At 35.8% G+C, this 14,905-nt stretch overlaps 1 protein-coding gene across 6 annotated transcripts in view; it reads left to right on the top strand.

Moving 5' to 3' along the window:
* ITGB3BP (integrin subunit beta 3 binding protein) overlaps positions 1-14,905 on the top strand; it is a 72,533-nt gene that overhangs the window by 7,766 nt on the left and 49,862 nt on the right. For all 6 annotated transcript variants that reach the window (XR_015254757.1, XR_015254756.1, XR_015254755.1 and 3 more), the window contains exon 2: positions 13,696-13,738. Coding sequence is in view for 3 of the 6 variants with exons in the window: in XM_086717189.1 (XP_086573315.1) it covers positions 13,696-13,738 (43 nt within the window). In the remaining 3 variants the exon portion in view is untranslated. The remainder of the gene's footprint in view (positions 1-13,695; positions 13,739-14,905) is intronic.

Genomic DNA, 14,905 nt, shown 5'->3' with positions numbered 1-14,905 from the left:
CTGGTGGCAAAACAGCAAAACTTTAAAGACCTTTAAAAAGTATTATTATCTCAGAAGAACTGTTGGAACCAAATGTGTTATTAATACAGTCAAGTTGAAAATTCAGAAGCCATGAATTTTGGACAAGAATCCAGAGTCGGTTAATAGTCCCAATGAAAAAGAGTTTCTTCTGTGAATCCTGAATCTTCTAACAGGCCTGGTCCAGACATTTTGCGAAAACTGTCACATCGGATGTTGTCTACTTCATTTCCAGGAAATCTTTCTGATCATATGGTATGCAAGTCCAGTCAGGGTTTGATACTTCCTTTAGATGTATCACATGAATCCAAGAGTCCATTCCCTCAGGTTTGGCAGCTCAAGGGTTGGCTAACACTCCCTGATAGGGGTCCTTTCCAGCAAGGTTGAAGAGAGTCTTTCTGGAGCTGTTTTTTTTTTTTTTCCAGTAGATGAAATCTCCAAGCTGCAAGGTGTGATGCTTAAGTTTCTCATCTCCTGGGAGTGAGTGCACTGTGAAAAGATTGCTGTACCAAAGTATGGTTAGTTTTAATAGAAACAGACTTTACGATATTGAAGTATATCTCCTTTTGTCAACTGTGGATCAAAAGAATCATGAGCCAAGTGCATTGGATGTTCTGTGACTATCTGAAAGGGTGAAAGTCTATGAGTTCCCCAGGGAGTGAGTCTGAACTTTAGAAGGAACAAAGGCAGTGGTTTAGGCCAAGGTATTTAAAGGATTTCTACAAATTTTGCCAGTTGAGTCTTAATAGTGCCATTAGTGTGTCTCACTAAGCTTGAGGATTGATGATGGTATGCACAATAAAAGTGGTGTAAAACTGACCATACAACACAGACTTGTTGAAGTACCTAAATGATAAAATGGGTTCCCTAATCGCTATGAAGTTCAACAGGGGTTCCCCAGGTAGGGATAATTTTTTTCTAACAGAATTTTGGCCAGAGAAGAGTCAGTGGCCAGTCTACAAAGGAAAATTTTAGTCCAGTGAGAAAACATACAAACCATGACTAAAGCATATTTATAGCCATGAGATGGGGAAGCTGTATGAAATCCATTTGTGAAAATTGAATGGCCTGTGAAGTAATTTAAAGTGTTTGAGAGCCATGCAAACAGGTTTCCCTGCATTGTGTTTTAGGCAGGTGAGACAAGTGAGGGTAGGCACTTTTTGTGACCTTATTGGTATATCCCCACCAATATTGGTTCATTAACACTACTATTTCATTAGTAGACCAATGATTTCATGTGTGCACAGTGGTAAGTAGTGGAAACTTTAGGATTTCTGGTAAGGCCAGGTTGCGAATTGGTCCAGGCCAGAGTTTTCTCTTTTTATCAAACCAAGAATTATTAGATTTCCAATTGTTTTCCTGTTCTGGGGCCCACTGTTGGATATCTTTGGTCAGTTTTTCAAAATTATCATTTAAGAGAACATCCCTTTGGACCATGACAGAGGTTTGACTATTGGTTTCCTTGACAGCAGCATTTTTGGCAGAAATATCAGCGAGATGGCTTCCTTTGGCCTCCAGGGAGTCAAGTTTAGCATGCCCAGGACCTTAATAGGCAGAGAAGCCAACAAAAGTATAGCATCTAATAAATTTCAGACATAGGAACCATTTTTAATTTTATCCCTATTGGAGGTAAGGCAACCTTGTTTCCATAACCTTCCAAAGTCATTAGCTACTCTGATGGCATACGGGCTATTGATATAAATATTTGCAGTTCTACCCTTGGCTAAGGTACAAGCTCGAGTAAGGGTGTATAACTCAGCCTGTCGGGCCAAAGTAACCAGAGGTAAAGGTGCTAACTCAGTGACTTTGAGGGAGTTGCAATAACAATACCTGGCATACTTACCATTTTCATCCTTTAAATAACCATCAGGAAACCACGAAAAATCTGTATTGGTTAGGGGAGTTTCCTATAAATTGTCACGCGGAGACAGAAGATGATCTGTCAGCATTCAACAATCGTGAGGGGTCTTGTCAGTGAAGGAGGGGAGAATAGCAAGATTAAAGTTACTACAGTGAGAAAATTATATACGGAGCAGTCACAGGAGGATTTCATAGGAGATGAGATGACTAAAAAGTGTTGAGTGTAATGAAAATTAAGGAGGGCTTCTTGTGCACGGGGCACAAAGATGATTAAAGGGGAATCCCTATTCCTTCAGTGGCTTTGACCAAAAGGCATGGCAGGAATGGCTCTGAGGCAAGGAAGATAGCCCTGTGCTACAGGGTCTACTTGTTAGCTATAATACCCTTTGAGTTGGTGAGGGTCTCCATGTTTTAGGGTGAATAAGGGTATTCCCTTCCCTCTCATACACAAAATGGAAAAAGGGAAGTTGGTAATAGGATGTCTGAAGGCAGGGGCTTTATTACACTTTTCTTTAAAGTCCCCAAAACTTGTCTTCCCAATCTTTCCAAATAAGAGGGTCAAATTTGTCATTTTTTAGTAAAGCATCTAGAGACTGAGTCATAAGAAGAGTTTGGGGTCCAATTTCAACAGCAACCAGCCTGTCCAAGAAAGTCTCATAATTGGTGCTTTGTTTTAGGTTTGGGGAAGTTCAGGGTGCCCTGAAGACCTCCTGGATCCAAATGTAGTCCTTAATTTCAGGATCAGGTGTCCTAAGTATCAAACATGGGTTTGAGCAAACTAAGGTTTGTGAAAAGTAAGAATGACTGTCTGTGTAACCCTGGAGCATAACTGTCCAGGTGTATTACCATTCTTCTCAAGTGGAAGCAAAAATATCTTTATCAACTAGAATACTAAAAAAAATGCACTGCAAAGCTGAATAACAGTAAAAACTTTGCTTTCAGTGGGAATAGATGTGAACAGCATATGGGGTTTAGGAAAAACAGGGTGCTCAGGAATAACAGTGTTATTTATTGCTCAGAGGTCCTGAACAAACCTGTTTGCTTGGACATTGGGTTTTCTCACAGGTAAACTAGGAGTATTGCAGGGAACTAGTGCAAGGGATAATAAGGCACTGAGCCTTGTAATCTTACAGACTTGATGCCTTGGAAGACTGTAGGGTATTGATTAATTCTGGGTAAAGGTTTTGAGAGATCTGTTTGAATCTTGATGGGAGGTGCAATATAGATTCTACCAACACCACTTGAAGATTTTGCCCATAAAGAGGATGGTAGCTGATCCAACAGGGTTGAGTGATCATTGTCCCCAGACTCAGCTATAGTGCCATCAGAAATGGAGCAAATTGGGGCGCCTGGGTGGCGCAGTCGGTTAAGCGTCCGACTTCAGCCAGGTCACGATCTCGCGGTCCAGGAGTTCGAGCCCCGCGTTGGGCTCTGGGCTGATGGCTCAGAGCCTGGAGCCTGTTTCCGATTCTGTGTCTCCCTCTCTCTCTGCCCCTCCCCCGTTCATGCTCTGTCTCTCTCTGTCCCAAAAATAAATAAAACGTTGAAAAAAAAATTTTTTTTAAAAAGAAATGGAGCAAATTAAAGATGTCAGAGGGTCATTTAATTTGACTGATTGGCTATTTTGGTTACTACTATCAAATTTTAGAATTATTTCCCCCTTTTGGGAGAAAGAAATTCCAGCATAATATTTTTCTAAGAAATCTCAGCCCAATAAATGAATAGGGGCAGAGGAAATAAGAAAAGGGTCGGTAGCTCTAAAGCACCTAAACAAAAGGAAATAAGTTCAGAGACAAGAACCTGTTGAGGTTTATTCAAGACCCCCACTGTTTGAACTGCTTTAGTACCTGGAGGCAGGGGCTGTTTCATGGCAGTGGAGTTCACCATTGAGAGTATAGCTCCAACATCAATAAGGATAGAGAGATTCATTCCTAATCTGGAGAGTGGTTTCTCCAAGTTGATTAAGAGGGAGGATTAGAAAAAGCCCCATTGAGCCTTGGAGCCCCACTGAGAATTAGGAGGACATTGGAAAGTCTGGCTAAAGGCATGAAGGCACCTGGAGCCCTTCAGTTTGTAACAGTCTTTTTTCTAGTATGTATGGTGTAAGAAAGTGTTCCAGCTTCATTTTTTTTGCATGTAGCTCTCCAGCACCACTTATTGAAGACACTGTCTTTTTCCCATTGCATATTCTTGCCTCTTTTGTCAAAGATTAATTGACCATAAAATCATGGACTTGTTTCTGGGCTTTCTATCCTATTCCATTGATCTGTGTGTCTATTTTTTTGTGCCAGTGCCACACTGTTTTGATTATTACAGCTTTGCAATATAACTTGAAATCTGGAACTGTGATACCTGCAGCTTTTGACAATCCATTTTCTTAATGGTGTCCTTCAATAAGAAGAAGATTAAAATTTAGATAAAGTCTAATTTGTCATTTTTTTCTCTTTTATGGGTATTGTTTTTGTTTCTTACCTGAAATTTTATCTACCCCAGTTGTAACAATATTCTCATATGCTTCCTTTAGAAACTTTGCCTTTTCCACATATCTCTATGTTATATCTCAAATCAATTTTTGTATATAGTATAAGGTAGAAGTCAAGGTTGTTTGGTTTATTTTTCCATATGGTATTCCAGAACAATTTGCAAAGATTTCTCTTTCATCATTAAATTGCTTTGGCACCTTTATGGTTCCATTTCTGGACTTTCTATTCTCTTCATTTTATCTGTTCTTATGCCCAAACCACACTGAATTCAGAACCACTTTATAGTAAGTCTAGTTAGTGTATGTACTCCAACTTTATTCTTTTTCAAGAATATTTTGGCTGTTATAAGTCCTTTGCCTTTGTGTAAAGATTTTGAATTTGGTTTTCCAATAGGAAAATAAATGTTTGCTGGGATTGACAGGAAATGCAATGTATGTAAAGATCAACTCGGGAGAACTAACATTTTTAAAGTTATCAAGACTTCAAATCCATAAACTTGCTCCTAGTTAGATCTTTCTTTTCTCTAAGCAACATTTTGTAGTCTTCACTGTAGAAATGTTGAGTGTCTTCTGTTAAACTTATTTTACGTAGTTTAAGAATATTTATTTTTTAAATTTATATCTAAGTTAGTTAGCATATAGTGCAACAATGATTTCAGAAGCAGATTCCTTGATGCCCCTTACCCATTTAGCCCATCCCCCCTCCCACAACTCCTCCAGTAACCCTGTTTGTTCTCCATATTTAAGAGCCTCTTATGTTTTTGTCCCCCTCCCTGTTTTTATATTATTTTTAAAAATTATCATTTTTTAATGTTTATTTTTGAGAGAGAGATAGACACAGAGTGTGCCTGGGAGAGGGGCAGAGAGAGAGGGAGACACAGAATCTGAACCAGGCTCCAGGCCCTAAGCTGTCAGCACAGAGCTGACATGGGACTCGAAGCCATGAACCGCAAGATCATGACCTGAGCCAAAGTTGAATACTTAACCGACTGAACCACCCAGGCGCCCCTTATTTTATGTAGTTTTCAAATGTGATTGTATATGGAAAAATTTAAGCTTCAGTTTCCAGGTGTTTCTAGCTATAACATAGAAATGTAATTTATTTTTGTATATTCACCTTATGATCTGCACCTTTGCTAAATAGTTCTAATTGCTGTTTTATAAATTCCTTAGGATTTTCCATGTTCGTGACACATCACTGGCAGATTATCAATTTTACTTTTTCCTTTCCAACACTTACACATTTCCTTTCTTTTTTAGAGCTTTGTTAAATAGAAGTGGTGGGAGGGCACATCTTATCTTATAGTCCTAATCTTAGAATAAGTGTTCAGTACTGAGTACAATATGTGTAGGTTTTTCATAGGAATATTTCCCTTTCTACTCCAAGTGTGCTGAGTTTTTGTTTTATCATGAATGGGTGTATTCTTTGTGCAACTACTAATATGACCTCCTTTATTCTCTTTTTGAAAACATTAATTGATTTTAAAATATCAAAACAATTTACATTCTTGGTATAAGCCCCTCTTGGACATATGTTTTGTTGCTTTCATATGTTGCTGAATTAGATTTGCTAATCTTTTGCTAAGGATCTTTGATTCCATGTTCATGAAAATGGATTAAGGACCTAAATATGAAATATATTGGTCAGTAAATTTTTAACAATTCTTTTACCATATTTTGGTATCAGGTTAGGTAGTATCAATGTTGTGAGGATTGAATGAGTTGGAATACGTGTATGTGTGTGTGTGTGTGTTTGTGTATACACTTAAGATTTTGTGTGTGTGTGTGTGTGTATGTACACTTTAAATCTATTCTGATATTCTCTACCTTTTCACTGTAGTCTTTACTGCACTTAGATTTAAAGCTACTATTTTGGAATTGCACTATTCCAGTTGAAAACTGTTCTGTTCAGGAATTTTTCTTTTTTGCCCTAGGGAAAAAAAAATCTTTTAAGAAATGGGATCCTGGTGATCAAAATGATTTGAGAGTACCCTTCGCCCTGACTTCTAGGACTCCAGCTGGTTTTATGTTTAAAAACTGTGGTCCTTCGGGCTCTGGGCTGATGGCTTGGAGCCTGGAGCCTGCTTCCGATTCTGTGTCTCCCTCTCTCTCTGACCTTCCCCCATTCATGCTCTGTCTCTCTCTCTGTCTCAAAAATAAATAAACGTTAAAAAAAAAATTAAAAAAAAAACAAAAAACTGTGGTCTTTCCTTAAGTACCTTTCTAACTAAATGGAATGACTTAACAACAGTAATTAAGAACTTCAATGGCCATTATGGGAAACTTTCTATCTCTCCAAAATTACTTTTCTCATAACTGAATTGGACAGCCATCGCTCTAAAATTGTCAAAACTGGGGGTGCCTGGTAGCTCAGTCAGTTAAGCATCTGACTGTTGATTTCAGCTCAGGTCGTGATCTCAGAGTACATAGGATTGAGATCCATGTCGGCTCTATGCTGACAGCATGGAGCCTGCTTAGGATATTCTCTCTCTCTCTCTCTCTCTCTCTCTCTCTCTCTCTCTCTCTCCCCCTCCCTCTCCCCCCTTTCCTGCCCCTCCCCTGCTCATGCTTTCTTTCTCTTTCAAAAACAAATAAACACTTAAAAAATAAATAAAATTGTCAAAACTGAATGGGGGGTGCATGGGTGGCTCAGTCTGTTGAGTGTCCGACTCTTGATTTCAGCTCAGGTCATGATCCCAGGATTGTGGGATTGAGCCCCTCATTGGGATCTACCTGAGTGTGGAACCTGTTTAAGATTCTCTCTCTTCCCTGCCCCCCCCCCCAGCCTATTGCATGTCTGTGCTCTTTCTATATCTAAAATTAAAATAAATAAATAAAAACTGAATGGGATACCTGTTTGGATTAGTATTTTGAAGCTTCTGAAAGTTATTGGGAATCTAAAATTGCCTCTCTGCAAAATACAGTTTCTAAATGAGGCAAACAAACAATTAAAGAGAGAAACAAAGGCTTCTAAAGCCTCTTTTCTGCCTTCCCCATCTTCTTTGACTCTGAACATGTGGCAGCTGTCCTGTGCTCAGGTTCCACCTCTGGTGCCATTTTTCTTTCACCATCCCCACCTCATCTATTGTTCCCCCATGGTAATCCTTTCACCAAACTTCCCTTTTCCTCTGAACCTCCCCACCCCCTACTCTCTGGGACCTATTAAAACCTGCCCCTTTATTTATTAAAAAAAAAAATTTTTTTTTTTAGTTTATTTATTTGGAGAGAGAGCAAGCCTGAGGGTGGGGGGGGCAACTCTAGGTTAATGTAAGCTTAGGCTGAACTAAGCTATTATATTTGTTAGGTTAGGTGTATTAATTGCATTTTCAACTTGAGATACATTCAACTTAGATGGGTTTATCAGGGCATAACCTACTATAAGTCAAGAAAGGTTTATATATATGTATAGAGAGAGAATGATTAAAACAAATAGGACAAAATGTAAATAAGTGACAAGTCTGGGTAAAGGATAACAAGAACTCTTCTTCCTAGACTTTTTTTGTTTAAAATTAGGTAAAAATTAAAAGTTACCCACAAAAACCTCATCAAGTTGTTTTTAAACACACACACACGCACACCAATGGGTGGATTAAACAGTAAATTAGATACAATTGAAGAAAGAATTAGACAACTGAAAGAAAGATCTGAAGAAATTGCCCAAATTCACTATACAGGCAAGAAATCTAAGAAATAAGAGTTTAGAGATATGGGAAATGGAACTAGAAAGTCTAAAATTACTTCTAGATGAAGTATATAAAGGAAGAATGAAGGAAAGTCAATATTTGAAGAGATTATGGTTTAGATTTTTCCAGAACTCTTAAGACAGATCCATACAAGAGACTACCTTAGAGATAAGACTGTCAATATGACATCTTTTAGGAACCTGTATTTAACTACCTTAAACAGGATTGAAGAATCATAAACAATTAAAGGACTTAAATATTTGAGATTGAAGCTTTAAGTTCAAAATAAATACAGTGAATTAAATCATTATATAACTCTTTTGTGCCCATCACTGCGTCAGGCTTTGGGGATTCAAATATGAACAGATATTGTGTTTGCTAGGAATTTTAATTTTTGAGAAGGATAGTTTAACAAGAATGTTTAACCTACCAGTTACCAGAGAGGTGCTAGTACAGGGAGAAAAGACAAACATAGAAATGGACTATTTCAACATGATAAGCTTAGTGAGAGGAACTGCTACAGTGCTGTAGAGTAGAAAGGTCCTTAATGCAAAGTGGACAGTGTCAGGGAAAACTTAGACATGATTGTGCTAGAATCTCAGGGGAAGGGTAGACATCAATGTGTCATTAAGTTTTATGCTGTAACATATAATACATACAAAAATATTAAAAGATTACCCATTTTCCATATTTAATTCTGGTAAACCTATTTGGCCCCTTTCAATAGATTTTAAAAGGATTAAACTTATGTCCTTTATGTATGTGTGGTAATACACACATATGTATATATGTTTCTCACAAGCAGAAATAGTAATGAATATTTTATTAATGTTCATTTCTGAGAATACTCATTTAAGAATGAAGTTATGGCGTTTCTCACTTTATTTAGCTCAGTAACGATCTCATCTCTATTTATCTTCTGGGATCAATATTCCCGTATATATCCTTTTACTTTTGTAAGAATTCTTTAGCTAATTCACTATTAATCTTTTAATAAGGAAGATGTTGACACACACACACAAATATGTCGCCCAATAACTGGTTATGGTTTTGACCCGTTATTCATGAAGGATACAGAATTAATCATTTATTTAGGTGCTCTCACATGGTGACCATATTTCTACATGTAATAGAGTAATATTTCCCTCTGCTCACCCATATGTGATAGTGAATTATTGTATCACCACCATGAATGTTGAACACAAAAGAACACAGGCCTGAATGAAAGGAATAATATAAAAAGGATATAGGAGATTCTTCTCCCTTCTTTTTTCATTCTCATATATAGAATGGAAAATAAATCATTTCACATATATCAATTTACACCAAAGGAGTCACATGGGATGTGAATTTGGCCAATGCCTTTCATCAAAAGATTTCTAAGCATCTCATAAGCATACTCAATAATCCTTTAAATGCTCTTGCAATATTATCATCACATTATAGTGAGAAGTAAATGGAAGCACTGGCATAGTAAGTGATATTTTTATCTTCCATTCAGAAATTTCCTACTAGTTTACAGGCCAGTATTATTATCAACTTTATGAAGCTTAGTGAGATTATGTGATTTGCCCAAACTTAGGGGAGGAATTTGGCATACCATCAAGTCTCTCTGAGTCTTATCTGCTTTACTAAGTTTATCTCTCTCCCCACACATACAATCTCTCAGCTCTGCTACTCAAAATGACATTTAGTGTTTTAAAGAGAAGCTCAGAGCATGTAATTTTGTGTTTATGAGGTGTCATTCCTGGTTCTTAATTAGGAATCAAATGAAAGTTCATATTTTCTAGAGTAATTTCTTTAATATTGTCACCAGTGTTAGTAATGTATAATGAAACTCTCTGCTTGTTCTTTTCTGACAGAATCAGATAATCCTATTCAGGATACTATCATGTGATAAATTAAATAAAATAGGGGAGGATAGTCTTAGTAATATGACTGATCCTACAAACATAGTTACTTTCTATTTCTCTTCATATGAAATTGCCTGTCAAATGTATTTATCTTTCCTAAATGCTGAAGAGCAAAATGCCGGTAGCAACCAGGATTTTGATCCCAATGAATCTAAACTTAGTATACCTAAAAATGGAGCATAGTAGTTAAATTATGGGCATAGGTATAAATTTGGGTTAGATTGAAAGTAGAAAGTAACCTGCAGAGGTTGTAAGCAGGGGAAGAAACTAGGATACAGTAGATAGGTGCCCATTTTAAAAAGTATTTTTAAACTGTGGTAAAATATACATAACAAAATTTACTATTTTTTTACTCTGTTTTTGTAAAGTTTACTATTTTAAATTATTAAGTGTACAGGTCGGTGGCATTCAGTATATTCACATGTGCAACTATCACTGTCATGTATCTCTAAAATGTTTTCCATCTTGCAAAACTGAAACTTTATACCCATAAAACAGTAACTCCCTATTCACCCTTCCTCCCAACCCCTGGCAACCATGCTCTATTTTCTGTGTTTATGAATTTGACTACTTTAAGCACCTGAGTGGAATCATATAGCATTTGTCCTTTTGTGATTGACTTATTTCACTTAGTATAAGGTCTTTAAGGTTCATCTATGTTGTAGCATATGTCAGAATTTCTTCCTTTTTAAGGCTGCCTAATATTCCATTGTATATCTGTGGTACATTTTGTTTACTCATTCATCTGTTAATGGACACTTGCATTGCTTTCACATTTTGACTATTGGAAATAATGCTGCTATGAACATGCGTGTACAAATACCTGTTTGTGTCTCTGCTTTCAATTCCGTTGGCTATGTACCCAGAAGTGGAATTGCTGAATCATATGGCAATTCTATATTTAATTTTTTGAGGGACTGCTAGACTGTTTTCCACAGCAGCATTTTACAGTCCTGCCAGCAGTGCACAAACATTCCAGTTCTCCATACCGTAGCCAACAATTTCTGGGGGGTTTTCTGGGTTTTTGATAGTAGACATCCTAATGGTTGTGAATGGTATCTCACTGTGGCTCTGATTCGCATTTTCCTAATATTAGGGATGTTGAACATTTTTTCATGTTTATTGGCCAGTTGTATATCTTCCTTGGAGAAATGTCTGTTTGATCATTTGCCTTTTTGGGGGGTGTCATTTTTTTAAACCAATGTAGTAACCACAAAAGCTGCTTATAACTTTATAGAAGTCCCAGAGATATATCACTTTTATTTATTTATTTTTATTTTTTTTAACGTTTATTTATTTTTGAGACACAGAGAGACAGAGCATGAACAGGGGAGGGGCAGAGAGAGAGGGAGACACAGAATCTGAACCGGGCTCAAGGCTCTGAGCTGTCAGCACAGAGCCTGACGCGGGGCTTGAACTCACGGACCGTGAGATCATGACCTGAGCCGAAGTCAACGCTTAACCCACTGAGCCACCCAGGTGCCCCGAGATATATCACTTTTAATTGCCAACGAATACTGGTGGCAAGTGAGTAAATACTTTAGGAAAATATTGCTTCCATATATCTAATCGAGTTTTGTATGTTCTTCCTTTATAATATGCTTCAACCATCTCTTCCTCTATGTTGCTATTAACATCATCCTTTTACACCTAACATAATTTCATGCTTACGCTACAGTTGTGGATAAAAGAGCGGTTAAAAAAAAGGGTAAAACATGCTTAATTTAATAATATATTTTGTCAGTGGGCCCAATTCTAATAGAATAGTAAAGGTAGATTGTCATAAAATCCTCTGGTAGGTTTGCTGTTCTTTACCTCTTCTTTAACTCCTCCCCTTCAATTCAACAAAGATTTATTATGCACAGGACCGGAGATCTGCATTTCTTCCCTTCAAGCTGTGTGATAGCAGGCATGTCACACTACCTCTTCCTTATTGGATGAACTGAGTGATTTCTTAGCCTTCTTTTCATGATTCATGCAAATATTACCAGGTGTTGGTTTGGATCCCTGAATTATCTGAAAGCCATATCATCCACAATAAGTTATGTTTTTAGAATTATTATAGAAAATAACAGTCTAACTTTTCTTATTTGCTTTTATGTATTTCCTTGGGCCTTTAGATCAACACTAGCAACTAAACTGGAAACCTTTTAAATCCAAACATTAGTTACTTTCTGTAAGAATTAATCATCAGTGTTAAAGCAATAATATTTTGAAAGTTAATATCAGGGTAGGGTTTGTTTCCTTCTAATAAGCAGTATTACACCTTAGTATTTAAAAACAAAGGATAGTTAGCTAAAATTTAAATTAAAAATTAAAAAAAAGGATAAAAAATGCTGTGCTGTGTATTTTAAGTTTTGAACTCTACTTCTGAAATTTTATAAAATACTAAAACATCTCACACACCTGAATAGGGTACTACATATTCCAAAACTACACACACACACACACACACACACACACACACACACACTTTTTTGGATCATCTGCCATTTTTATTTGTTCATAGCTCTAGTCTCTTCCTGCTTCATTGAAAATTCACATTAAATTGATTTCAGGTGGACTTCTAAAAGATACAAGTAAATTTTCAAAGTGATTTAATCAGTTCCAAATAATGTTACATGCTAAGCTAATGTAGGTATAATAGCAAAATTGAGTGATAGATTAAATTTTTGTATTTAATATTTGCTACTCCATAGTGTTTGTAAATTGTCCATCTCTTCTATTTTTTTCTTGTTCTTGTCACTTGTTTGAAAGTCAATAAAAAAAACACCTCAATAGTCACTTATTTAAGAATAGTCATTTTCTAAGATGTAAGATTTTTGTTTTTTATAATTCAAATTTTACCATACAATCCTTTTTTTTGCTTTATGCTCAAATTCTCTAATATTTTAGATAACGTAATTTCTGTTTCTCAGGGTTCAAAGTACTTTTAACACTGCATTTGTCACTGGGAAAACTGGTTTTAATTTATATTGACCTTTTTCTCCTTTGAGCATTTAGTCTGCATTCAATAAAATGTTGATGACTGCTCTTTAGAAGACAGCTGTACGAAATAAAGTATTATAAATATTCAGCTTTCCTTTCTAAGCATTGTCACCAACAGCTGGGCATCCAGTTTAGCAGAACAGATTTTGCACAGAGAGAGCCTGGCATGTTCCTGAATCAGTTTAGTGAGAGAGACAAAAAATAGTTTCTTATGGATTGGGGACTTATAAAGACATAGAGCATCTGTTCCTCAGTTAAGTCATAGTCTGGTAGCACTGAATCATGTTTAAAGCTAGAATAATGGGCAAAACTTTTTTCACCTTGTTCATACCTTTATTTTAATACCTAGTACATTATTTCTGCAAATAATATACTTTCAACATCTCCATTAAGGGTGTATAAATTATTTTGTCCTTATGTATAATTTCTCAGTAGTGGTATTTTAAAACAAACAGATTAATTTTTACTAAAATAATTTCATAATATGACTTTAATGCTTGAATTGTACAATAGTACATGTGTGTAGAACCATATATAAAAATCCATTTAAATATTTCATTACAATTCCATATTGAAATATGCTATTAAAAAACCCAGTTTCATAGCCATGAAAATTGCTTTGCTTTCATCATATGGTATTCTGCTTTAGTTGGCAAAGTAACTCAGAATCTTTGTTTATATTTATTACTCTTAAATATTTGGCTACTTAAAGCATGTAAATCTAAGATTTCTTTAAATATTTTGTTTGCAGTGTTAAGAGATCACTGAAATTGGATCACCTCTTAGAAGCAAAAGTAAGTACTTGTGAGTTTGTAATTGCATAACAAGAATGTATTTTTAATTTTTTGACAGCAAATTTACCTTAATAAATAGAAAATTTTTCAAAAAAAACATTGTGACATAATTGGGATTGGTACACCATTTTCTATATAAAATATTGTTGGTAAATCCAGTGTATTGAAGTTCCTGGCCAGAATAGGGTTTTCATTTAAGAGGCAAATTATTTAGAAACCTTGATGAGATATTTCAGTAGAAATTAATTTACTGTTTGTGGAAAAAGATATTCTGCCTTTAAATGCGCAAGAAACAATATGGAACAATGGCAGTGCTTTAATCTGCATTCTATAATCTGCTAAATTGAAATAAAAACATTAACAGCATTTTTATATCAAAAATGTAATTACCTCCCTCAGCTATGCTAGCATAATTAAACAATAAAATACTAACACTGTAATAAATTTCACCATGGTTGTCACAATAAAAATAAAATTGTACTGTTGCTATTACTTTTTGTAAATCTAGTCATAGTACATTTCCCAGTGCCAGCATATCATGACATATGTTGGTTTATTATCTTTTCATACCAACTATGGAGCTAGATACAAATACTAATACTGAGATACTTATGGCCTCAGTAATCTTAAATGCAAGTAAATTGATGAGAAAGTAAATTGAAACAAATAGCTAGTCAATAAATGGCACCCCTACAAAATCCCATATGAGAGTGCCACTTTAAGAAATGGATGTTATATGGAATTTCTCTTTGGAATACTCACTGATATTTAACAATTTACCATTTTTAAAACTTCCTAGATGCTTTTTTAAAAAATTTAAACAAAAGTGGCAATATAATGCAATGCCACTAAAAAAATCATTAGCAGTGTAATTAGCAATTTAGAGTACCATTATCCAACTTGTTCTGTACAGAATGCAGCTGTGACTGTAATTCTGCATCTGTTTCTTTGGTCAGAATGGTATTTTGGTAGACGAGTAGTCCAGCTTGAAATGAAATACTGTTCTTTCCTATCCCCAAACCATTCTTTGGGATATGGTAACGTTATTTGAATAGCAAAGAATAGCCATTTAGGAATTCATCCTTTTTATGAAGTACAATTGTCACCATGACAGGCTTTCTATCCATTTTTACTCCAGATTAGGATGTGTCAAGGTAGACAGCACCA

Source organism: Puma concolor, chromosome C1, assembly GCF_028749965.1.
Source record: "Puma concolor isolate L17-30 chromosome C1, mPumCon1.1.hap2, whole genome shotgun sequence".
NCBI classification, from domain to species: Eukaryota; Metazoa; Chordata; class Mammalia; order Carnivora; family Felidae; genus Puma; species Puma concolor.
Note: the sequence above shows the minus strand (reverse complement) of the source record. Positions and strands in the feature narration are given on the sequence as shown.